The following is a 27,740-nucleotide window of genomic DNA, read 5'->3' as shown; positions in this document are numbered from 1 at the left end:
GCAATGGACTTTTGTGCGTTGATTTTGTAGCCGGCAACTTTACTGTATTCGTTGATTGTTTCTAATAGCTTTTTGGTGGAGTCTTTAGGGTTTTCTATATATAGCATCATGTCATCTGCAAAGAGTGATAATTTAACTTCTTCATTCCCAATTTGGATGCCTTTTATTTCTTTCTCTTGCCTGATTGCTCTGGCAAGGACTTCCAACACTATGTTGAAAAGCAGAGGTGATAGGGGACATCCCTGTCGTGTTCCTGAACGTAGAGCAAAGGGCTTCAGCTTTTCTCCATTAATTATGAGATTAGCAGAGGGCTTGTCATATATGGCCTTTATTATGTTAAGGTATTTTCCTTCTATACCCATTTTATTAAGTGTTTTAATCATAAATGGATGTTGTATCTTGTCAAATGCTTTTTCTGCATCAATTGATATAATCATATGATTTTTGTCCTTTATTTTGTTTATGTGATGTATCACATTGATAGATTTGCGTATGTTGAACCATCCTTGTGCCCCGGGGATGAACCCCACTTGGTCGTGATGGATAATCTTTTTAATGCATTGTTGTATTCGATTTGCTAGAATTTTATTTAGGATTTTTGCATCGGTATTCATTAGAGATATTGGTCTGTAGTTTTCTTTTTTTGTGCTGTCCTTACCAGGTTTTGGTATCAGGGTAATGTTGGCCTCATAAAATGAGTTAGGGAGTACTGTCTCTTCTTCAATTTTTTGGAAGAGTTTGTGCAGAATTGGTATTAGATCCTCTTTGAAGGTTTGGTAGAATTCACTAGTGAAGCCATCTGGTCCAGGACTTTTGCTTTTGGGAAGGTTTTGGATGACTGATTCAATTTCGTTACTGGTGATCGGTCTGTTTAGATTTTCCAGTTCTTCATGGTTCAGCCTTGGAAGGCTATATGTTTCTAAGAACTTGTCCATTTCTTCTAGGTTGTTGAATTTGGTGGCATATAGTCCTTCATAGTATTCTTGGATGATCCTTTGTATTTCTGTGGTGTCCGTGATAACTTCCCCTTTTACGTTTCTGATTTTGTTAATCAGTGTCTTCTCTCTTTTTATCTTAGTAAGTCTAGCCAAGGGTTTGTCAATTTTGTTAATCTTTTCAAGAACCAGCTCTTTGTCACATTAATTTTTTCTATTGTCTTTTTGTTCTCTATTTCACTTAGTTCTGCTCTAATTTTTATTATTTCTTTTCTTCTGCTGACCTTGGGTTTTACTTGTTCTTCTTTTTCTAGTTCTTTAAGGTGTAACATGAGGTTATTTATTTGGGCGTTTTCTTGTTTCTTGAGATAGGCCTGTAAAAAGATAAATTTCCCTCTTAAAACTGCTTTCGCTGCATCCCAGAAATTTTGGTAGGATGCATTTTCATTGTCATTTGTTTCTATGTATCTTTTGATCTCTCCTCTAATTTCTTCTTTGACCCAGTCCTTCTTTAAAAGTATGTTGTTTAATCTCCATGTATTTGTGTTTTTTCCCGCTTTCTTTTTACAGTTGATATCCAATTTCAAAGCCTTGTGATCAGAGAATATGCATGGTATGATTTCAATCTTCTTAAATTTGTTGAGACTGATTTTATGTCCCAATATATGGTCTATCCTTGAGAATGTTCCGTGTACACCAGAAAAGAATGTATAGTCTGATGTTTTAGGATGAAGTGCTCTATAAATGTCAATTATGTCCATTTCATCTAATGTGTCATTTAGGGCTACTATTTCGTTATTTATTTTCTGTTTGGATGATCTATCCATAGCTGTCAATGATGTATTTAAGTCCCCTAGTATAATTGTGTTTCGGTCAATTTCTCCCTTTAGTTCTGTTAGCAGTTGCTTGGTGTATTTCGATGCTCCCTGATTGGGGGCATAAATATTGATGACTGTTATGTCTTCTTGTTGTACAGTCCCCTTCACCATTATAAAATGTCCATCTTTGTCTCTTGTTATCTTTTTCACCTTGAAGTCTGTTTCATCTGATATCATTATGGCTACACCTGATTTTCTCTGGGTACCATTTGCTTGGAGTGTCAATTTCCACCCTTTCACTTTGAGTCTATGCTTGTCCTTGTAGCTGAGATGTGTCTCTTGGAGACAGCATATGGTTGGGTTTAGTTTTTTGATCCAATCTGCTACTCTGTGCCTTTTTATTGGTGAGTTCAGTCCATTTACATTTAGGGTGATTATTGATATGTGAGGATTTCCTGTCATTCTATCTTTAGTTTTCTGGTAAGGCTGTGTCTCCATTGTTTCTTTGCCTTTTTGTTGTTGTCTATTATGTCTGTGTGGTGGTATTCTATGATGTTTCCCTCTGTTTCTTCTTTTATTTCAGTATATAATTCAATTCTGGATTTATTTTGAGTGGTTACCCTTAAGTTTATGTAAAAGAAAGTTTGATATTTAGAGTATTCCATTTTCTTCAGCACGCTTACTTTCTCCATTTCCATATTCCGGTTCAGGCCTTTACTCTCCCCCTTTTTGAGTTTTGGTTGCCACAAATTGTCCCTGTTGATGGTGGTCGAATAGCCTCCTTTAGTATTTCTTGTAGTGCAGGTCGTGTATTAGAAAATTCCCTCAGCTTCTGTATGTCTGGAAAGGTCTTTATTCCTCCTTCATATTTAAAGGATATCTTTGCTGGATATATTATTCTTGGCTCATGATTTCTCTCTTTCAATAGTTTGAATATTTGGTTCCACTCCCTCCTGGCTTGTAGAGTTTCTGCTGAAAAATCTGATGATAATCTAATGGGCTTTCCTTTGTAAGTTACCGTCTTCTTTTCCCTGGCTGCCTTGAGGATTCTTTCTTTGTCGTTGATTTTAGACAGCTTCAATACAATGTGCCTTGGAGAAGGCCTGTTGGGATTGAGGTAACTAGGTGTTCTATTTGCTTCTTGGATTCGAGGGTCCAGTTCTGTCCACAAATTTGGGAAGTTCTCATCGACAATTTGTTTGAATATATTCTCTGTTCCCTTCTCTCTTTCTTCTCCTTCTGGTATGCCCATTATTCTTATATTGCTCTTTCTGATGGAGTCAGAAAGTTCTTGCAGAGTTCTTTCATTTCTTTTAAGTCTCAAGTCTCTTTCTTCTTCTATCTGTGTCATTTCCAGGTTTCTATCTTCGATGTCACTGACTCTTTCCTCCATCTGGTCAACTCTACTACCTAAGCTGGTTATTTCATTCTTAATTTCTTCTATTGAGTTCTTAATCTCCAGAAATTCTCTTTGGTTCTTTTTTAAAATTTCAATCTCTTTCGTAAAATGCTCATGCTGTTCTTTGATTGAGTTTCTGAGTTCATTTAACTGCCTATCTGTGTTTTCTTGTATCTAGCTGAGTTTTTTCAGAACTGCAATCTTGAATTCTCTGTCACTGAAGTCACATATTTCTGTATCTTTAAGTGCCTTCTCTGGAGATTTTTCACTTTCTTTCTGAGCTATCTTGTTGCCTTGGTTATTCATGGCGATTACTGGTTTACTATTTCTCTTCCTAGACATCTACAGGAGTGACTTCTGCAACAGGTTGATAGGAAGAGGTCTTTCTTTTGTTTGCCAGTACTTGTTGGTCCACTGTCTTATTATGTCTCCAACTGCAATTTATTTTTCTTCTCCCACACGGTAGTGCTGTTTTCTCTGCACTATTCCTGCTTCTCACACAATGGGGGGATTCCCTGGGAGACGGGCTTCTCCTCTGTTAATAGTTCGTATAGGTCATAGGGCGCAGTGTCCCGGTGGGTATGCGGAGAGCTTTTGATGTTCCAAAGCTCTTCCAGCTCCTGATTCAGAGCCCGTATGTTTCAGCAGTTCTGTTTACTCCTGCAGGGATCCGCCCAGATAGGTGGGGTCAGGGGCGGGGTAAGTTGTGAGAGGTGGCCCAGAGCAATGGCAGCAACCACCACCACAGCCGGTCCTGCTTCCACTGCTCCCTCCCCTTTGCCGGAACCAGTTGGGCTGCGAATTTGTGTCTGCGGCCCACAGTTCTCAAAACAGCAAATTTTCTGTTGTTTTGATCCGACACTGCTACTGTTTCGCTTCTAGCACCGGGCAGGTGGGGGCGGGGCGAGCTCTGGGAGGGGTGGGAGGGGGCGGCTAGTCTCAGTGCCTAAGGCTCCGTTCTCTGCTCGGCAGTGCAGGCTTAAACCACCGTTTTCAGCCTTTTTCCCTCAGTCTTTTCTCCGAGTTCTCTGCCGTGAGCGTTGGGTTCAGCCGTGGTATATGCTGTCCCCTCAGCCCTGTGGGCCATAAGCGGAGCCCTAGCAGTCCGAGTTCTTCCCTCTCCCGCAGCTGCGGTAGTTTCGGGAAGCAGCAAGCTCGGCGCACTGAGCTGGGTCTGCGTCCTGCGCCCGCGCGGCTCCGTCTCTGCGCACCTCTTCCTTTCCTCCTCCCTCCACTCACGCGAATCTCCCACCTGTAGGTGATTTCAGTCGGTAGTGGGCCTCTTCGTCTTGCCTGTCTGCTGTGCATGGAGTCCTTTGTGGAGTTTTTGTTGTTCGATTCGTTGTAAATTCCAGGGGAGCTTTACAGAGGCTCACCTCACGCCGCCATTTTTCCGGAAGTCGAGGTACCTGCTTCTTAGAGCTGTTATTTTTTGGAGTTCTTTCTACTTTTAGTAGACAGTGCATTGCCATTCTGATCATCTGTTATAATTCTTTATATTAAACTTTACTTGTTGTGGGGACAGAGTCCCAGAGACCAGTTTCCAGGCTTTAGGCCTCACATGGAAATGTGCTGGCTTGGGTAGTAGATGGCTATCAGTTATGACTGGTTGGTCATCAGCTGTAACCAGTTAGTCAATTGGCTACTGATATAACTGCCATGGCTGCGTTGGTTGGTTGGTTGGTTGGCAGGTAGAGAAGCGGTTGGTGGGTTGCAGCTAGCAAGTGGGGGGTTGGTTGGCAGAGAAGTGGCCAGCAGATTGCTGATCGTGTGGATCCTACTTCGTGTGTCTGCCCCGGCCGCCAGTGAGACTAGGGTACAGGAAGACCCCTTGTTGGGGTACTGGCGGGTGTTCGCTCCCTGTGTCTCCAACCCAGCTGCAATAGAGAATATAGTGGTATGAGTCCCCTATCTATGGCTCCATTAGTGTTCCTTTTTGGCCTCACCATGTCCTGCGTTCTTATGCAGGGAGTGGGACCAGAGTCCCTGCATGATACCTGCTCAACGTCGTGTGGTTTTTGTGTACTGATTGGACCCTGACACAGAATTGGTATCAGGAGTGGTACCAGTAGAGAGACCCAAAAAGATGGGACTTAGGGGTAGGTTTGGTCATGCCTTTGGCCTTGAGTGCAGTGCTGAGTAGTGCTCCTTATCAATGGGAAGTGGGATTGTCATGCAGGGTGTGGGGACAGAGCCAGGAATGCAGTTTCCAGGCTCTGGGCCTTGTGTGGAAAGGTGCTGGCTCGGGAAGTAAATGACCATCAACTGTGATTGGATGGTCATCGGCTGTGACTGGTTGGCTGTTGGATGTAACCGGTTGGCCAATTGGCTGCTGATGTAACTGTTGTGACTGCATTGGTTGGTTGACTGGTTGGCAGGCAGAAAAGCAGACGGCGGATTGCGGATCTTATGGCTCCTATTTTGTGTATCTTGCCCGGCCGCCAGTGCGAATATAGTGGTATGACTCTCTTATCTGTGGCTCCATTGGTGTTCCTTTTTGGCTTCACCATATCCTGCATTCTTATGTGGGGAGTGGGAGCTGAGACCCTGCATGAGACCCTGCATGACACAGGGTCTCTGGTCCCGCTCCTGGCAGGTGGACAGAGAGTGTGGTGAGGCCAAAAAGGAACACCAATGGAGCCATGGATAGGGGAGTCATATCACTATATTGTTGCTGGCGGCTGGGTTGGAGACACAGGAAGCAGGAGCCACACGATCCGGAATCTGCCCTCCATTTCTCTGCCAAACAACCAACCCCACTTGCTAACTGCAATCCAGCATCCACTTATCTGCCAACCAACCAACTCCCTTGCCAGCGTAGCCACGACAGTTGTATTAGTGGCTAATGGCTAACCGGTAACAGCTGATGGCCACCCAGCCACAGCGGATGGTCATCTGATTACAGCTGATGGCCATCTAATAACCGAGCCAGCACCTTTCCCCATGAGGCCCAGAGCTTGGAAACTGCTCTCTGGGACTCTGTCCCCACAGGGATGCTGGTAATTTATGACATGAAATGACATCACAGTTAATCAAGCTGTCACTTGTTTGTTGTGATTAAATGACAACTGAAGCTCATGCCTTGGATGTCGAGTGGCTCCTGCACAGTAATGATTATGAAGACTGTGGAGTGGGATGGATCCTTGTGAGTGCACTTGAGCCCCTACAGAGAGAAAAACAAGCTTACATCTAATTCGCAGCTTAAGTCATGGTCTAAGAACCAGAGATTTGCTGTGATAGCCCTAAAAGAATCTCCCATTTTTCTTTTTTTCTTTTTTTTTTAGATACAGATACACTTTTATTAAATAACAAGTTACTTGCAAGGCCAGTTTTGAAAATGTAATCTTTCTGTGTGCTCGCACCTCCCCGCCACACACATGCTTTGATAAATACGCAAGCTTGTTAGAAAAATAATACAGAAATCAATCTAAGTCTCTGAAATATGACCCTCACACCATACACAAAGTTGAAAAATAGAACTCATTCCTAGTTTCCACCAAATTCTTTCTCTAATTTTTAAGTCGTCAAATACATCCTTTACATCTATCTCCAGCCAAAGTCTTGGTTGTGGGAAAAACATTAATTTGTAGAGTCCAACATTTACATACTATCTCAAGGGGAGGGCAATCCTATCCCTTCAACCTCAAGCTCAATGAAGACAGCCCCCTTATTCTGCATCCTCCTACAGGTCCTAGAAGTTAACATTTAGTGTAGTTCTTGGTTTACAGGCAGGTGCGAGGGTGAAATTTACTTCTTTCTTTTTCCTCCTTGGTGTTGCCCTCCTTTCCTCTTGCCACCCAAGCGAGGCCGTCCAGAATTCATCTTGCCGCCCAAGCCCACTTTTCTTTTCCCTCCTTGGCTGGGCGGACCACCTTTCCTCATGCCTCCAGGACCCTGACGGCCTCCCTTTCTCTTGCCCTTTTGGCTCATTTTCCTTCTCTTGGCCGCCTCCTCCTGTTCCTCCTCTCTCATCTGCTTATTGGTGGCCCTCGTCACGTCCAGCTGAGGCTTTTTGCTGTTCATGACTCACAGCATCTCCAACTGGCTGTTTTTCTCGGCTGCAAAGTCCCCGAAGAGGGGCTGAAACTTCCTCTTGCCGGAGCCCCGGGGAGCCTTCCCCTTGGGCAGGCGCTCCTGGAAGCGCCCCACTGAGGCGGTGGAGACCTTGGCCACCTGTAAGGCGCGGCCCAGCTCCTTCGTACTCTGGTGTCCCGTAGGGTGCATGCCAGCCGTGCTGGGCAGCTGTGTTTTGTGCGCGCGGGCTAAGTTACGCAGCCGGTTCAGCTCGTTCTGGGCCACCCGTTCCTTCTTAGCTTGAATCCGCTTGGCGAACTGGTCCTCCAAGGGGTCCGCACTGCCGGGCACCTCGATCAGCCATTCCTTGGTATCGTCGCGGGCGCGCTGGTAGCCCCAGCGCCGCCGCCACTGGCCGCTCACCTCGTCCCACACCAGACTGGTCTTCTTTTTGGGACCGATGCCCTTGAGGCGCGCGAACTGCTGCCATCGTGTAAGCGGCCGGCCAGGGCACCGGCTTCTCGCGCGGCAGTCGAGGGGTGGGCTCCGGCTGCAGCGCCACCAGCGCCTCCTCCACGCGCTCTGTGGGCAGCTGCCACAGCTGGTGGATGAGCAGCTGCGTGTTGTCCCGCGCCAAGGTCCGCAGTTCGGCCTGCGGCGTGGGTCTCCCCCCCACCCGCGCAGCCCAGTGGGGGGTTCCGGTCCGAGGCAGGTTACCCAGGTCGAACTCCATCTCCAGCTCCTTGTGCACCGTGATGCGCTGCAGCTTCTCTGCCTCGTCCCGCTCCGCCTTTGCCAGCAGCTCCTCTATGCTCTGGCCCTCTATATCTTCAGCTGGGCTCACTCACTCCAGGAAGACAGTTCAAATAACTTCCTATCATTTCTTATAGCCATAGGGCTATTGTTGAAAATCAAACACCAATTTAAGTATGTGGACTGCTGAATTACAAGAGTTGAACTCACAGTTTTACCAGGTTTCTCAAGTGAAAGTTAGGGCATTAACCGGTAAAGAATGGGATCCTAAAACTTGGAATGGCAACATGTGTTTGGACCCAGATGCAATTGACAATCTCTCATGGAAGCTGAGAAGCCAAAGGGGTGGATTATGCCAATGTGGGGACAGAGCCAGGAGTGCAATTTCCAGGCTCTCAGCCTCACCTGGAAAGGTGCTGGCTTAGGTAGTAAATGGCCGTCAACTGTGATTGAATGGCCATCAGCTGTGGCTAGTTGGCCGTCAGCTGTAACCAGTGAGCCACTGGACACTAATATAACTGCCGTGGCTACGCTAGCGGAAAATGGGGGCTAGCAAGAAGATGGTGGCTGAGCTAGCAAGAGCGGATTGCAGTTAGCACGGCAGGTTGCGGACAGTGTGGCTTCTGCTTCCTGTGTCTCCAACCCAGCCGCCAGCAAGAATATAGTGGTATGACTCCCCTATCTATGGCTCCATTGATGTTCCTTTTTGGCCTCACCATATCCTGCGTTCTTATGTGGGAAGTGGGACAGGAGACCCAGCATGATGCCCTGCATGACAGCCAATTTTAAATTTATTGCCTCTCAGCTCCAAATCCATTCTTCACTGCCTGCTCTGCAGAAATAAAAATGGGCCCTTTAAATATGTTTTCTTTGCCAGCTGGTGTGATGTCCTGCTTTGTCAGTAGAGGGTACTGGGGAGACATTGCAGGAGGAAGTTTTCTTTCTTGCTTCTGATGTGCTCCTGTCTGCAGACATCGGCAGATTCTCCAGTCCCAGCTCTTGCTTCATAGGTGCTTCCTTATCCTGGATACTGGTTCCACTCAGTCACATAGGCTAGAAACCTGACAGTCATCTGAAACTTCTATTTCCCCTCCTGTCCCATGTGTTAACACCAGGCCAAGTCAATTCTGTCTGCAGGGCATTTCTCACCCTCCCAATCCCCCCTGACCTCCCCTTGCCCCATTCCATTTCCACTCCTACTGCTTTAGTTCAAGCCTTGCTCAGAGGGTTCAGAGAGCTCTGAGCCTGAAACCTAATCCTGTATTTTCACCTCAATTCATTCATCACACTTCAGACAGAGTGATTTTACTAAAATAAAATCCGATCTTGCTTAAATTCTTCAAATGGGTTCCCATTGTTTATAACAGTGGTCTCCAAATTTTGTTCCTGGACCCCACCACTAAAATGTTTTGAGCATACTACCACAATATATGTACTTCTCTACTTAAAATTATGAACATGATACAATATATACAAAAAGAGAAATGAAAATAGGCAAGGTAAAAATAAATATAAATAGAATAGTATTTTCTTTCCACATCTCAATAGTTATTTTTGGAATCTCCTGAGGAGTATTTGCCTACTTTGGATATCATTAATTAACTGAACAAAATAACTAATTGGCTTGTCATACAAAGCCCTCGTGATGACTCCTACTTGATATTAAAACTTGGCTTAAAAACTACCTCACCTTCCACCTTCTCTTACTTTTCCAGCTGAAGTTAGAGACTTCTGTCCAAGATCCCACAGTGCCTTTTTCATATTTTTTCCATAGCAGTTTTTACTAGTAGTAGCTCCAGAATCTCCACCTTGAAGACTTAGATGCAGAAATTGAGCTGGGGTAGTGGGGTTTGGAAGGAGTTCAGCTACCTGACTTGTCTTGAATCTGTGTTTGCGTAACTAACACACCCTTTTCACTTAGATTGTAGGGACTCTACTTGGTGTGACGTCAGTGGGGAATGGTGAAGATGTGAGGATAGTGAAGCCCCCAACCCCACCTCTTGGCAAATCTGAGGGATTGATGCAGCGCCTATCAGGGCCTGTTAACAGGGGCCTCATTGGAAGACTGAGCACCATGTCTGGTCCCCGGGGTCAAGGGAAAAGTGATTCTGAGAGGCCTGCTCAGTCTGTGTCTCTCATCATCCTGTAATTCAGTCATGTTAGAGATGTTGGTGAGGTGACAGGGCCAGATCTGTCACAGGGTCATTGCCTGGGTGAGCCATTCAGGATGTGTGGTGAGATGTGTGCCATGGTAGGGCTGGAGACAGGGAATAATATGGTCTGCTTCACCCTTTATATACACCACTCTGGCTGTCTTGTGGAAACTAAGTTGTAGAGGGACAAGTGGAAGCAGGGTTAGTAGCTTTGTGTGGGTCCTGTGGTGGCAGTGGGACCCCAGGTGGGCCATGGCCCTAACAACGTCAGGAGACATGCCACATCAGAGGAAGATCCAATGGGGTAGCCAAGAACACATGTGACACACATGCTGGGCAGCTTAGGATTTCATAGGAAATGGAGTTTCTAGAATGCAGGTGGGGTAGGAACAAAACCAATGACTCTCTCTCATGACTGCAATGGTGGATTCATTTTTCACCTGCCTGCTAGCATTAGCATGGCCTGGGAAACAGGGGCACACCTTTATTACCATTTGCTTTTCATCTATCATTAAGAATTTACTTTTTAAGTCATATAGAGTGAATACACACACACACACACACACACACACACACACACACACACATTCATTGTGAAAGAGACATTTGAATACCTAGAAATGGATAAGCTTCCTCAGGTTTTTGAAACCACCCTTAGAGCAAACACTAAAGAAGTACAAAGTATCATTATTTATGAAGGTAATCGGAGATGACCGTGAGTCAGTAGTACTTTGCACTCAACCACCTTCCAGCAGAGCATCTCAAAGGGCTGGATATATCTGAACGTCAAACCCTTCCACAAAGATCAGGAGGTTCCGTAATGATTACCTCTCTTAAGACCTAAGTATGACCCTTGTCAGGGTGAAATTAGCAGCTATTTCCCAAATCATAGAGATATTGAGTAACAGCCTTGGTCAGGAAATGAGTATTGCATTTGGCTTGTTTTAACAAGTTCCTGGCCTATGCAAATGGGAGTATTGCAGAAATGTGTGTGTGTGAACACTTGTGTGCACGCAAGTGGGGGTGGGAGGTGAACTTCATAAAACCAGCAGGAGTCAGGCTGGGAGGAGAATGCTAGCTTTGGCATCAGGCAAAATTCTGACCGTGCTCTTGCTATCTCTGTGACTCTGGAAAGTTAACAAATACCGTGGGCCTCAGTTTCCTCTTCTGGAAAATGAAGATTATAATTCTATTTATAGATTATAATATGATGAATCATATGTGGATTAGACAATCCAATATGTGCAAAACATCTGGTACATAATAGGTTCTGAATAAATATTATTTCCTGTAACTTGTTCTTAATGACTTCTTAATTTTAAAAATGTTAGAATGACTATTGTTTTTGTAAAAAATAATTTGTAATTATATAAAATCAAGTCATATACAAAAGTACAAAGAAGGAAGTAACAAATCATGAAATTTCCTATCACCAAGAAATAACTGTTTTCTTTTTTATTTATTAATAGTGCCTCTGATAAAGGGCTAATATCCAAATATACAAGGAACTCATACAACTCAACAACAAAAAAACAAACAACCCAATTGAAAAATGGGCAGAGGACCTGAAGAGACATTTCTCCAAAGAGGACATACAAATGGCAAATAGACATATGAAAAAATGCTCAACATCACTAATCATCAGAGAAATGCAAATAAAGACAACAATGAGATATCACCTCACCCCAATCAGAATGGCTATCACCAACAAGACAAATAGTAACAAGTGTTGGAGAGGCTGTGGAGAAAAAGGAACCCTCATACACTGTTGGTGGGAATGCAGACTGGTGCAGCCGTTATGGAAGGCAGTGTGGAGGTTCCTCAAAAAATTACAAATAGAATTACCATATGACCCAGCAATCCCTCTCCTGGGTATCTACCAAAAAAATCTGAAAACATTAATCCATAAAGACAAGTGAGCTCCAATGTTCATTGCAGCTTTATTTACGGTGGCCAAGACATGGAAACAACCAAAATTTCCTTCGATGGATGAATGGATAAAGAAGTTGTGGTATATATACACAATGGAATACTATTCGGCGGTAAAAAAAGATGAAACAGGAACATTTGTGACAACATGGATGGATCTTGAGATTATAATTCTAAGCCAAATAAGTCAAGCAGAAAAAGTCAAGAACCATATGATTTCACTGATATGTGGTATATAAACTGAAAACAACAAAAGAACAAGACAAACAACTGAAAGAACAAAAATTCATAGACACAGACAATAGTTTAGTGGTTACCAGAGGGTAAGGGGGAAGTGGGGCTCTAGAAGAGGGTAAACGGGGTCTAATACATGGTGATGGAAAGAGAACTGACTCTGGGTGGTAAACACACAATGTCAGATATAGATACTGTATTATAGAATTGTACACCTGAAATTTATGTAACTTTACTAACAATTGTCGCCCCAATAAACTTTAATTGAAAGAGAAAAAAAAGAAATAACTGTTTTTAACATTTGGTGATAACCATTTCATATATCTTTCTGAGCAAATGTAGATAGATGAATGAATTAAAAATAACTACATATTTTATATGTATTTTAGTTTAAATAAATACATGTTAACTTTAATTTTGCTTGATATAACAGATATAGTTAATGAAACTAAAGTAAGATGAAAAATTTTCTGAACTTCAAATAAATGCTTATGAACAGTGATATTTGTTTCTTCAAGATGCATTAAGGTTATAAAAAAGATAATAGAAAATATGATGATTATTTTTAATCTGCAGTTTGCATTTTTAGCTCACGTATGCTTTATTTCCTGAACTGGTACATATTTGAGTTTCTGCTTAAGGCCTTTTTGTATTTGCATGACATCTTTCTGGTATTCTTGATTAATGCTCCTTTTCTTCAGTTCTTCTTTCGAGCTATGACTCTAGTATCTCCTGGAGTTGGCTGTGGCTATGGAAAGTTCTGAGGCTAGCTGAAGGCTCTTCTCATGTGTAGGTCATGTTTTCTTGCCTGAGGGCCTGTGGAATGCTTTCTTTATCTTTGAAGTTCAATAGCTTAGCCAAGATTGGCTCCAAGCCAGTCATTAATTTTTCCAGGTATATGGTGTGCTCTTTGACTTCTGATTATATTCTTCTATATCTCTGCATACATTTCCTGTTTCATTTTTTAGGTTCTCTGCCTCAGGGTCACCAATTGACAACCTGGAGTTGGATCATCTGTTTTAATTTCCATAATTATTCATTTTTTTCAGGTGCTTCAATCTATTTTTTTTATATAATTCTTTATTCCTGGATTTTAATTTAATTGAATTTTTAATCTTTTTTATTAGTTTCCGGTGTATAAAACAGCATAGTGATTAGACATTTATATACCTCAGAAAGTGGTAACCGCAATAAGTCTATCATGCATCTGACACTGTACATAGTTATTACAATATTATTGACTATATTCCTTATGCTGCACTTTATATACCCATGACTATTTTTTAAAATTATACTTGACATTTAGTATTATATTAGTTTCAGGTGTACAGTGTATTGGTTAGGCATTTATATAATTTGTGAAGTGATACCCCCAATAAATCTAGCACCCATCTAACACTGTACATAGTTATTACAATATGATTGACTATATTCCCCATATTGTATTTCACATCCCAGTGACTATTTTGTAACTACCAATTTGTACTTTTTAATCCCTTCACTTTTCTCACCCTTCCCCCAATCTCTTCTTAACCAGTAACCATCAGTTTGTTCTCTGTATCTATGGGTCTGTTTCAGTTTTGTTTGTTCATTTATTTTGTCCTTTAGATTCCACATATAAGTGAGATCATATGATATTTGTCTTTCTCAGTCTGACTTATTTCACTTAGCATAATACCCTCTAGGTCCATCCATGTTTTCACATTTAATCTATTTCTTTAATCCTCTGAATTCGCTATGATTATTGCAAACATTTCCTCTGTTAATAACTTTTATTTTTGATCATGTTGGTACTCTTCCTTGTTTCTAATTGATTAGGTTTTAATAGTGGTGTTTTGGTCCTCTCTTTGCTACCTTAGTTCTGTAATTCCCCTTTTCATCTAATTCTGAAGTGTCATTTCTTATGCTTGTGCTCTTTTTCTTCTGATTCAAAGCACTTGTAGGGGCATTTTCTTCTAATTTTGGCCTACATTTTCTTACAAATAGGGTTCTAAATGTAACATCTCTAGGATTAGTCTTCTTCTCTGTCTAATCCTCTGGCTAGGTAATCTCTTCTGTCCTTTGACTTTGAATGCCACGTATATTCTAATGACTGGCATAGTCATACCTTTAGCCCACACCTCTCTATTGAACTCAAATTAAATTTCAACTGATTCCTTGATATTTCCATTTGTATATCTACTATGCATCTCAAAATCCAAAGAGGTGATCTCCCTCCTCCCAGTCACCTATTTTTCCCTCAGTCTTCTCCACCAGAGTATAGGGCACCAATACTCACCTTATCGCTCAAGCTAAAGGCTTCAGTGTCATCCTTCTCCTCATGCCCTAAATCCAGTCCACTACAAGTCCTGATGTCTCTGTCTTCCAAATGTGTCCTAGCATACTGCATGACTTTCATCTCCAAGCCACTGTCATTTCTTCCTGGATACTGCACTGACTCCTAGCTGGCCTCCCTTCTTCCACTGTTGTCCCCCTATAACTTATTTTCCACCCAAGAACCAGGATGTGGTGGTTAAAAACATGTCTGAAAATTCTCCAACACTTCTTTCATCAAGAGGTGGAATCCAGTTCCCCTTCCCTTGAATATGGACTTTATCACATTCTTCTAAGAATAGAATGCCCATGACTTCCAAGGCTAGGTCATAATAGATGATTGGCTTCCAGCTGGCTCTTTTTCCTGGGATGGCTGCTTTTGGAACCCATTCACCATTCCTTAAGAGTCCAGGTCATGTGGAGAGAGTGTAAGTGTTCTGCCCGACAGCCCACATTAACCACTAGATATTTGAGTGAGAAATCCTTGAGATGACCTGAGCCTCAGTCACTGTTCAAAGGTAGTGATTTAAAACATAAGAGACCAAGAACCACCTAGTTGAGTCCAGTCAACCTCCAGAACGGTGAGAATAATGAGTGTTATTTGACACCACTAAGCTTAGGGTGGTTTGTTACATAGCAATAGATAATTGATACACACAGTGATTTTCAAAAATAAGTGATATTAGGTCACTTTCCCACTGACAACATTTAATGGTTTAGAATTGATTTTAAAATAAAATAAGAACCAAATCCTAGCATGATCTGGCCTTGCCTGCCATCTTCTTTCTTTTTCCCCCTTGCACCCGCCACATGGATTTCTTTTTCTTTTCCTGTAAACACCAAGCGTTTTCCATCTCAGGACCTCTGCATATGCTCTCCCCTGCATGAAATTGACTTCCCATACCTCTTGCTATGGCTGGATCTTTCTCACCTTTTAGGCCTCAGCTCACGGATCACCTCTGCAGAGGATTACATTCTCATCCTGTCTAGAGGAGGAACTTATCCTCCTTCCAATCACACCACCCTGCTTAGTTCCCCCAGAGAAGATATCACACTCAAAAATTAGCTCGTTATTTATTTTTTAAAATTGCATGTACAGGGCGAGTGGTTAGAGAGCAGTGCTCATAAAACCAAGGTCTCCGGTGCGATTCCTGCATGGACCAGTGAGAAACAATGGCTTGAGCTTGGAGCTGAGCTGCGCCCCCCCCCACAACTAGATTGAAAACAACAACTTGACATGGAGCTGATGGGTCCTGAAAAAACACACTGTTCCCCAATAAAAATTTTAAAAAATAATTGTATGTTCTTCTCCCTAAATTAGAACAAGTTCCATATGGCAGGACATCTTGTTGTTCTCAGAACCTAGCATAGTACTTGGCACATAGTAGGAACACAATAAATGTCTTTAGAATGAATGGGAATCAAGGAAGGGAGGCTTTGTAATTTGCCACCTTTATATGGAAATCCCACTTAACGTTAAAATGTTCCATCTGATGGCATTTTCTATTATCGAATCTGAACTAATTAAAAGAGAATAACCTGTTGTTGGTGGTCATCATCATTCATTCATTCATTCATTCAAAGTACAAGATTCCTTCTTCCAGAAGGTAGGGGTAAAAAAGCAATAAGCATTAAAGATATAATATAATGTTAGGATGTCATAAATCTATGAAGAAAAATAAAGCAAAGAAAGGGGATAAAGAGTGACAGGAAACTGATATGGAATGGTCAGGAAAGGCCTCTCCAAGGAGGTAACTTGAGCAAAGACCTGAATGAAATAAGAAAGAGAGAGCTACATGAAGACCCTAGAGTCTTCCAGCAGAGAGATCATCACATGTGCCTGGTGTGTTTAAGAAGTAGCAGGGAGGCAATATGGCCAGAGCAGGAGGGAGAGGCGGGAGAGATGAGGTCAGAGGGATGGCAGAGGCCAATCAGGAAGGGTTTCTGAGATTCTAGAAAGTTCTTGGTCTTTCGTCTAACAACTCTGGGAGGCTGCTGGAAGCTGCTTATCAAGAAACTAGACATGAAGGGGTAAGAGAAGGAAGAGGACAACTGGTGAGGAGCCATCACATGCCCATCTTTTGATCACTGCAGGCCAAGTTTTGGGGAGGCCTCTGAGAAAATATGGCCCAGCCCCAGATCCTTTCATCCTCACATTTGTGCCTGTGGAGGCTTCTTGGGAAATGGTTGGCTGTTCAAAAGCAACATTTTGACTAATCCCTTTGATATTGGAGACAATGGCCTGTCTCTTCTCATAGTCTGCTCCATCCGATTGCAAGCAGAGTGGGGTATGTGTTGCTCAAGCATTCACACACACAGAAATCATTGTCACAGTCTCCCAGTCAATGTATCCTAGTTATGACTCAAAACAACCCTTCAGCAGCAGTGGGCTTCTGAATGATGAAAGTTTCCCAAATGCCTCTTTCCCCAAGTTTGAAAATGAAACCCACACTTTGAGAGGGAGAAAGAAATGGGAAGAGAAAGGGCCAAGAAACCAACCAGTCTTGCCTTTAAAAATACGAAGTCTCTTAAAATTGGTTTTACTCCCACTAATACCTCTGATTGAGCTTTTTTTTCAGCTTCTTTGAATTATGTATGTTTTCAAAAGTTCCCAAATGGTATTTGAATTATTTTCCTTCCTAGTAGATTTAAACAATGAATGTTCTGTCATTGAATGAAGCAAATATTTTGTGCTTGGAAAACCATTTTTAAATTATTGGATTATAGACAGGAATGCACAAGACATGGGTCAAGGCAGAAGAGGGTGTCGCCATGGCTGTGTCTGTCCCTCTGCACCTGGCCCACCTCCTCAGTCTCCGTGTCCCCCGGGACTGCTCTCCCAGCATGCTTGGGAAGCAGTGCAGTTTGTAGAAGGAGGGATTACCAAATGGAATGCCCTTGGCTTCATGGAGTTCACTTACTTTTATCTATTAATAATTTGTGTACTCATACAAGTCATTAAATGTGCATTGTCTGAGGACTTCTGAATATCCGCACCAACTGTTAAACCCAACGATGTGACTGTATCCTTAACACAACTTCATTTTGCAACTGTGAAGACATGCAATCAGGGTGGGTGAGATGGCCACAATTAGGCAGCAAGCTGAGACACACAGCTCTCTGCTGGCACTTGGTGAGAATGTGTTGACAGGATGTATGATGCATGCAATTCCTCCTCCTCCATCTTTCAGCTCAGTGAATGGCATCACAGTGGGCCATACCGGCCATCTAACTGGGGACTTGGGAGCCTCCTTTGGTTATCCCATCACCTTTGTCACCAGGCCTTCTTGCTCTCCACATCCTGCTTGGTTAAATCTCTGAACCATCTCTCCTTTTTGCCTCCTCCCCTCATCATTTCCACCATCACTGTTTTAATCTAGCTGTGGTCATTTCTGGCCTACAGCACTGCAATAGCTCCTAGTTGGAGTCTTTTAAACTCCCTCTTTTAATCAAAGATACAGCTTTCTACAAAGTAGCTAAATTTAGACCTAGTATTATCACACACTGCCTTTTAAATGATCCAGGTACCATTCATGTATGTCTAAAATGTGTAAGCATTCTAATTAACATATGATCCAAAAAGAACGTAATTTCCCCCCTAAATTCATTGTAAGTTAAATATGTACAGGTTTTTATGTCAGTCATACCTTAATAAAGTATGTGTGTGAGCCACAACTTTAAAGAAAACCAAGTTGTATGTAGATACCTTTTTCATTAACTTTAATCATTATTAACTTATTTCAATCATGATGCATTAGATCAGAATGAAAATGATCCTTTGTAACCTAATGGATTTTCTTAGACCCAAAAGCTATTGCTACAATATTTTACTATCCTAGAAGTGGCAAATCATTTTTTCATTGCCACTTTGCTTAAGCAGTTGCCCAGCATATTTAGTTAAGCTTCATTCTGGTTCACCAGAACAAAGGCATCTCTGGCTGCCCTGCAGTGAATGCCTGCATCGTCTGACTTATTGTGTCCTATTTTCATGGGGAAAATTCCAGAAGTGATGGGGGAACAGATTGTACCAGCTCACGGCTTTCCTCCCTAACTAATACTTGAGGAACAGGCATGGATGTAGAAATATGAGATATAAACCAAAATAGGACTTGGAATCCTTTCTTGTGCAAAATATAGAATTGCAGGGGAGAGCAGTGAAGCAAGAGCTTGGACCTACCAACAACTTTCCTGGGGATTTCCCCAGGTTTTGCTCAAATCCTCCTTCTCCTTCTCCCTCCTCCCCCTGCCTTTCTCTCCCCTCATGGTTTTTTTTTTTTTTTTTTTTTTTTTTTTTTTTTTTTTTTTTGTGTGTGTGTGTGTGTGTGTGTGTGTGTGTTCTGGGAGCCATAGGGAGTATGTTCTCTCTGCTATAAGACTTATGTAGCTCTCTCTCTCTCTCTTATTTCATTCAGGTCTTTGCTCCTTGGCGAGGCCTTTCCTGACCATTCCACATCAGCTTCCTGTCACTCTTTATCCCCTTTCTTTGTTTATTTTTCTTCATAGATTTATGACATCCTAACATTATATCTTTAATGCTTATTGTTATTTTACCCACACCTTCTGGAAAAAGGAATCTTGTACTTAATGAATGAATGAATAATGATCACAACCAACAACAGGTTATTCTCTTTTAATTAGTTCCGATTCGATTGTAGAAAATGCCATCAGATGGAACATTTTAATGTTAAGTAGAGTTTCCATATAAAGGTGGCAAATCACAAAGTCTCCCTTCCTTGATGCTCATTCATTTTAAAGATATTTATTTATTGTTGGACGTCATCAAAATGGGGGCGTGAGGTGAGCCTCTGGGAATCTCCCCTGGAATTTACAACAAATTCAACAACTATAACTCCACCAAGGACTCCCTGCACAGCAGACAGGCAAGACGAAGAGTCTCACTTCTGAATTCACCTAAAGGCGGGCAAATTGCGCAAGCTGGCAAGGAGGGAAGAGAGAAGTGTGGAGACGGAGCTGCGCAGGTGGATGACACAGACCTAGCTCAGTGCTCTGAGCTCGCAGCATCCTGGAACTACCCCAGTTGTGGGAGAGGAAATAACTCGGACTGCTAGGGCTCCGCTTATGGCCCACAGGGCTGAGGGGGCAGCGTATACCACGGCTGAACCCAACGCTCACAGCAAAGACCTCGAAGAAAAGACTGATGGAAGAAGGCTGAAAATGGAGGTTTAAGCCCTCACTGAGGAGCAGAGAATGAAGCCTTAGGCACTGAGACTAGCCGCCACCTCCCTACCCTCCCAGAGGTCACCCCGCCCCCACCTGCAAAGTGCTAGAAGCAGAACAGTAGCAGTGTCAGGTCAAAAGAACAGAATATTTGCAGTTCTGACAACTGTGGTCCTCAGACACAGATTCACAGCCCAACTAGTTCCAGCAAAGGGGAGGAAGCTTTGGAAGCAGGACCGGCTGTGGTGGTGGTCGCACCATTGCTCTAGGCCATTTCTCACAACTCACCCCGCCCCTGTCCCCACTTATCTGGGCAGAACCCTGCAGGAGTAAACAGAACTGCTGAAACACACAGGCTCTGAATCTGATGCAGGAAGAGCTTTGAAACTTCAAAAGCTCTCCGCATACCCACACGGACATTGGGCCCTGTGACCCAGGCGAACTATTAACAGAAGAGAAGCCCGCAGTCCAGGGAATCCCACCATTGTGTGAGAAGCTGGAATAGTGCAGAGAAAACATAACATTACAGTGTGAGAGAGAGAAAAAAAGGCTGCAGTCGGAAAGAAAATAAAACATTCTACCAACATGTATTAGAAAACAAAAGAAAGACCTCTTCCTATCAACCTGTTGTGGAACCCACTCCTGTAAATGTCTAGGAAGAGAAATAATAAATCACGAATTGCCATGAATAACCAAGGCAACAAGACAGCTCAGAAAGAAACTGAAAAGTCTCCAGAAAATAAACTTAAAGATATGGAAATATGTGACTTAAATGACAGAGAATTTAAGATTGCAGTTCTGAAAAAGTCAACGAGATGCAAGAAAACACAGACAGACTGTTTAATGAACTCAGAAACACAATCAAAGAACAACATGAACATTTTACCAAAGACATTGAAATTTTAAAAAAGAACCAAATAGAATTTCTGGAGATTAAGAACTCAATAGAAGAAATGAAGAATGAAATAGCCAGCTTAGGTAGTAGAGTGACCAGATGGAGGAAATAATCAGTGACATCAAAGATAGAAACCTGGAAATGACACGGATGGAATAAGAAAGAGACTGGAGACTTAAAAGAAATGAGAGAACTCTACAAGAACTTTCTGACTCCATCAGAAAGAGCAATATAAGAATAATGGGCATATCAGAAGGAGAAGAAAGAGACAAAGGAACAGATAATACATTCAAACAAATAGTTGAAGAGAATTTCTCGAACTTGTGGAAAGAACTGGATCCTCCAATCCAAGAAACAAATAGAACATCTAATTACCTCAACCCCAACAGCCGTCTCCAAGGCACATTTTACTGAAGCTGTGAAAAATCAACGACAAAGAAAGATCCTCAAAGCAACCAGGGAAAAGAAGACGGCAACCTACAAAGCAAAGCCCATCAGATTATCATCAGATTTCTTAGCAGAAACTCTACAAGCCAGGAGGGAGTGGAACCATATATTCAAACTATTGAAAGAGAGAAATTATGAGCCAAGAATAATATACCCAACAAAGGTATCCTCTAGATATGAAGGAGAAATAAAGACCCTTCCAGGCACACAGACGCTGAGGGAATTTTCTAATACACGACCTGCACTACAAGAAATATTAAAGGAGGCTATTCGACCACCATCAACAGGGACCATTTGTGGCAACCAAAACATAAAAAGGGGGAGAGTAAAGGCCTGAATCAGATATGGGAATGGAAAAAGTAGGCATGCTAAAGAAAATGGAATACTCTAAATATCAAACTTTTTTTTACATAAACTTAAGGGTAACCACTCAAAAAAGAAAAAAATCCAGAACTGAAATATATACTGAAATAAAAGAAGAAACAGAGAGAAAAATCATAGAATACCACCACACAGAAATAATAGACAACAACAAAAAGGCAAAGAAACAATGGAGACACAGCCTTACCAGAAAACTAAAGATAGAATGATAGGAAATCCTCACATATCAATAATCACCCTAAATGTAAATGGACTGAACTCACCAATAAAAAGGCACAGAGTAGCGGATTGGATCAAAAAACTGAACCCAACCATATGCTGTCTCCAAGAGATGCATCTCAGCTACAAGGACAAGCATAGACACAAAGTGAAAGGGTGGAAATTGACACTTCAAGCAGATGGTATTCAGAGAAATTCAGGTGTATCCGTACTGATATCAGATGAAACAGACTTCAGGGTGAAAAAGATGACAAGAGACAAAGATGGACATTTTATAATGGTAAAGGGGACTATACAACAAGAAGACATAACAGTCATCAATATTTACGCCCCCAATCGGGGAGCACCGAAATATACCAAGCAACTATTAACAGAACTACAGGGAGAAATTGACCAAAACACAATTATACTAGGGGACCTAAATATGTCATTGACAGCTATGGATAGATCATCCAAACAGAAAATAAATAATGAAATAGGAGCACTAAATGATACATTAGATGAAATGGACATAATTGACATTTATAGAGCACTTCATCCTAAAACATCAGACTACACATTCTTTTCTAGTGTACATGGAACATTCTCAAGGATAGACCACTTATTGGGACATAAAACTAACCTCAGCAAATTTAAGAAGATTGAAATCATACCAAGCATATTCTCTGATCACAAGGCTTTGAAATTGGATATCAAGTGCAAAAAGAAAGCAGGAAACCCACAAATACATGGAGATTAAACAACATACTTTTAACGAACAACCGGGTCAAAGAAGAAATTAGAGGAGAGCTCAAAAGATACATAGAAACAAATACATCCTACCAAAATTTTGGGGATGCAGCGAAAGCAATTTTAAGAAGGAAATTTATATCATTACAGGTCTATCTCAAAAAACAAGAAAAATCCCAAATAAATAACCTCACATTACACCTTAAAGAACTAGAAAGAGAAGAACAAATGAAACCCAAGGTCAGCAGAAGAAAGGAAATAATAAATATCAGAGCAGAACTAAACGAAATAGAGAACAAAAAGACAATAGAAAAAATTAATGTGACAAAGAGCTGCTTTTTTGAAAAGGTCAACAAAATTGACAAACCCTTGGCTAGGCTCACTAAGATAAAAAGAGAGAAGACACTAAGAAACAAAATCAGAAATGAAAAAGGGGAAGTTATCACGGATGCCACAGAAATACAAATGATCATCCAAGAATATTATGAAGGACTATATGCCACCAAAGTCAATAACCTAGAAGAAATGAACAAGTTCTTAGAAACATATAGCCTTCCAAGGCTGAACCATGAAGAACTGGAAAATCTAACAGACTGATCACCAGTAACGAAATTGAATCAGTCATCCAAAACCTTCCCAAAAGCAAAAGTCCGGGACCAGATGGCCTCACTAGTGAATTCTACCAAACCTTCAAAGAGGATCTAATACCAATCCTGCTCAAACTCTTCCAAAAAATTGAAGAAGAGACAGTACTCCCTAACTCATTTTATGAGGCCAACATTACCCTGATACCAAAACCTGGTGAGGACAGAACAAAAAAGGAAAATTACAATATCTCTGATGAATACAGATGCAAAAATCCTGAACAAAATTCTAGCAAATCGAATGCAACAATGCATTAAAAAAGATTACTCATCACGAACAAGTGGGGTTCATCCCAGGGGCACAAGAATGGTTCAACATACGCAAATCCATCAATGTGATACATCAGATAAACAAAATAAAGGACAAAAACCATATGATTATATCAATTGATGCAGAAAAAGCATTTGACAAGATACAACATTCTTTTATGATTAAAACACTTACTAAAATAGGTATAGAAGGAAAACACCTTAACATAATAAAGGCCATATTGACAAACCCTCAGCTAATCTCATAATTAACGGTGAAAAACTGAAGCCCTTTGCTCTACGTTCAGGAACACGACAGGGCTGTCCCCCAGCACCTCTGCTCTTCAACATAGTGTTGGAAGTCCTCGCCAGAGCAATCAGGCAAGAGAAAGAAATAAAAGGCATCCAAATTGGGAATGAAGAAGTTAAATTGTCACTCTTTGCAGATGACATGATGCTACATATAGAAAACCCTAAAGACTCCACCAAAAAGCTATTAGAAACAGTCAACGAATACATTAAAGTTGCTGGCTACAAAATCAACGTACAAAAGTCCATTGCTTTCCTATATAGTAACAATGAAATCTCAGAAAAAGAAATACAAAAAACAATTCCTTTTGCAATTGCAGCAAAAAGAATAAAATACCTAGGAATAAACTTAACCAAGGATGTGAAAGACCTATATCTTGAAAACTATAAGACATTTTTGAAAGAAATTGAAGAAGACACAAAGAAATGGAAAGACATTCCGTGCTCATGGATTGGAAGAATCAACATAGTTAAAATAGCCATATTACCCAAAGCAATATACAGATTTAATGCAATCCGCATCAAAATCCCAATGGCATTTTTTAAAGAAAGAGAACAAAAAATCATCAGATTTGTTTGGAACCACAAAAGACCCAGAATAGCCAAAGCAATCTTAAGAAAAAAGAACAATAATGGAGGTATCACACTTCCTGACTTTGGCTTGTACTACAGGGCTACAATCATCAAAACAGCATGGTATTGGCAGAAAAACAGACACATAGACCAATGGAATAGAATTGAGAACCCAGAAATAAAACCACATAAATATGGACAATAATTTTTGACAAAGAAGCTAAAAACATACAATGGAGGAAAGACAGCCTCTTCAATAAATGGTGCTGGGAAAATTGGATAACCACATTGAAAAGAATGAAACTGGACTGCTATCTGTCACCATGCACCAAAATTAATTCAAAATGGATCAAAGACTTAAGCATAAGACCTGAAACAATAAACTGCATAGAAGAAAACATAGATAGTAAACTTATGGACCTTGGGTTCAAAGAGCATTTTATGAATTTGACTCCAAAGGCAATGGAAGTAAAAGCTAAAATAAACGAATGGGACTATATGAAACTTAAAAGCTTCTGCACAGCAAAAGAAACCATCGACAAAATAAAGAGGCAACCAACTGAATGGGAGAAGATTTTTGCAAACAGAGCCTCCGATAAGGGGCTAATATCCAAAATATACAAGGAACTCATGCAACTGAACAACAAAAAAAAAAAAACAACCCAATTGAAAAATGGGCAGAGGACCTGGAGAGACATTTCTCCAAAGAGGACATACAAATGGCAAATAGACATATGAAAAAATGCTCAACATCACTCATCATCAGAGAAATGCAAATAAAAACCACAATGAGATATCACCTCACCCCAGTTAGAATGGCTATCATCAACAAGACCAATAGTAACAAGTGTTGGAGAGGCTGTGGAGAAAAAGGAACCCTCATACACTGCTGGGGGAACGCATACTGGTGCAGCCGTTATGGAAGGCAGTGTGGAGGTTCCTCATAAAATTACGAATAGAATTACCATACGACCCAGAAATCCTCTCCTGGGTATCTACCCAAAAAGTCTCTACACATTTATCCATAAAGACAAGTGTGCTCCAATGTTCATTGCAGCTTTGTTTACGGTGGCCAAGACATGGAAACAACCAAAATGTCTTTCGACAGATGAATAAAGAAGTTGTGGTATATATACACAATGGAATACTATTCGGCAGTAAGAAAAGATGATATAGGAACATTTGTGACAACATGGATGGATCTTGAGAGTATAATGCTAAGTGAAATAAGTCAGACAGAAAAAGCAGAGAACCATATGATTTCACTGATATGTGGTATATAAACCAAAAACAACAAAAGCACAAGACAAACAAATGAGAAACAGAAGCCCATAGACACAGACAATAGTTTAGTGGTTACCAGAGGTTTAGGGGTGTGAGGGGTGGGAGATGAGCGTAAGGGGGATCAAATATATAGTGATGGAAGGAGAACTGACTCTGGGTGGTGAACACACATTGGGATTTATAGATGATGTAATACAGAATTGTGCACCTGAAATATAGGTAACTTTACTAACAATTGTCACCCCGATAAACTTTAATTTAAAAAGAAGAATTAAAGAAAAAGAATTACTAGGTCATAGGATGGTATATGTTCAACCGTATAATAAACTGGCAAACAGCTTTTCAAAAAAATAAAAATTAAAAAAAAGTCTTATTTTGCTGTGTAATTTGAATATCCAAAACCTCATCAACTTGTAGGCACAAACAAGGTCTTATTAAAAATATAACGGAATCTTGTGAATTTTAAACACCAGATGATTATACGAGAATCAGTTGCCCTCCCCAAGTATATCTGTAGATCTGAAAAGAAGTGTCTTCATGTATAGTCTTTTGGTTCAGCAGACTGATGGTTCAAATCTCAGCTGTACCTTGTACAAGCTGTGGGCAAGTTGCCTTTTATTTATCTATTACTGCATTGCGAATTATCCCAAAACTTAGAGGCGTGAAATAGCAACGATAATTTTATTATTTCTCACAGTTTCTGTGAGTTGGGAATTTAGGAAGAGCTGGGTTGGCTCAGTGTCTCTCATGTAGTTGAAATCAGACAGTGTTTGGAACTGGAGCAGCAGGGGGATGGAGCAGCTGGGCTGGCTGGGTATCACTTTCTCCCTCTTCATGTAGTTTCAGGAACTCTCTGTGTAGTCACTCAACGTGGTTTAATTGGAGCTTCCTCACTGCATAGTGGCCTCAGGGCTGAAAGACTTCTTCCGTGGCAGCTGGGGATTCCAGGATAAGTATTCCAGGAAACAAGGTAAAGAATGCATCTCCTTTTCTTACCTAGTCACATTGCCTCATTTCTGCTGCATTCTATAGATTACAAGAGAGTCAGAAAACTGCCCAGGTTCAAGTGGAGGGGAATAGACTGCATTTCTCAATGGTAGGAGGATTGAGGCGCATTGCAGAATAACATGGGGGTTAGGAAATACTATGGCAGCCATCTTTGGAAAATGCAACCTGCCATGTAACAACCTATCCAAGCTTAAGTTTCTCATCTATAAAAGGAGGATAATAATAATATCTACCTAATAGGGCTGTAGTGAGGACTAAGTAAATAAATACATGGACAGCACTTACAATAATATCTGGCATGCTCCATAAATACTAGCTATTATTATCACCCTTATCGTTATCAACCTTTTTGTTGCTCACTGACCTAGGACTGTACAGTCATGGCCCCCATGGGTCCTCAGAAGTGTGTCTCTGAGCCCAAGTACACCACTGCCTGTGGCCTCCATTTACCTGAATCACTGTCACTGTCAGTAAATATTCCACTGCTGCTGGTGTCCCTGCTGGCTGAGCCAATACGCTGCATCTGCTGGTCCCCACATCTTCTCAGCGATGCCAGTGAGTAGATCCCACACTGACAGGCTGCAATCCACTGTTGCCACTGCCTCAGTGTAGTTTTGTCACCAATCTCAAACACTGGCAGGCAAACCAACATTTCCACAGAGGTGCCATCTCTGAGTTAACCTGCCCCCATATCCTACTGTTGCCTCACCCCTGAGGGGCAATTGCCAGCTGATTCCCCCAGGAATGTCCAGGAAAAGCAAATAAAACAATTAAACAAATAAACAACTCCTTCCCTCAGCATTATGCTCAGTCATGGAGACTGTTGTCTGGGCTCCAAAATGATGACCTGTAGTAAAACCATTTTCTCAGCTGTCTCTCTCTCCCTGGAGCAGATACTCCTAGATGGGTTCTGACCTCAGAGCTGGCACTATTCCCTCTGCACGACTGCTCCCCTCTCCTCACCCAAGCCTGGCCAGCACAACAGGTACCATTAGGAATATGGTAGCTTCCACAGTCTTCTTCCGCTGAGTCACAACAAGTTTCCTACATATTCATATAGTTCTAATTGGTGAACAGGATTGAACTAATTTTTCCCCAGAATCCCCCATATAAGTTAATAGATGCAGATGTGCACTTAAGATGAAGGAAACCATTTAGGCCCAGACATTGAACACATCCAAGTCTCAGGTCCTGCCTGCCAGGATTCCCTGTCTCGTCTGCCAGAACCCCTCAGTCACTTCCCTGCTCAGGAGGCAGCCATGAGAGTTTTCATGGT

At 41.5% G+C, this 27,740-nt stretch overlaps 1 protein-coding gene across 1 annotated transcript; it reads right to left on the bottom strand.

Annotated features, from left to right (window-relative positions):
- Positions 1-6,551: 6,551 nt before the first annotated feature.
- Positions 6,552-27,116, bottom strand: LOC109439503 (ribosome biogenesis regulatory protein homolog). Its single transcript, XM_088796926.1, is given in 3 exon segments — positions 6,552-7,668; positions 7,670-8,000; positions 26,915-27,116. Coding segments are annotated over 3 exon segments (1,302 nt in total). The 3' UTR covers positions 6,552-6,899.
- Between the last annotated feature and the right edge of the window lie 624 nt (positions 27,117-27,740).

This window comes from Rhinolophus sinicus, chromosome 3 (genome assembly GCF_057876585.1).
Source record: "Rhinolophus sinicus isolate RSI-liver-muscle chromosome 3, RSI-T2T, whole genome shotgun sequence".
Taxonomy (NCBI): domain Eukaryota; kingdom Metazoa; phylum Chordata; class Mammalia; order Chiroptera; family Rhinolophidae; genus Rhinolophus; species Rhinolophus sinicus.
Note: the sequence above shows the minus strand (reverse complement) of the source record. Positions and strands in the feature narration are given on the sequence as shown.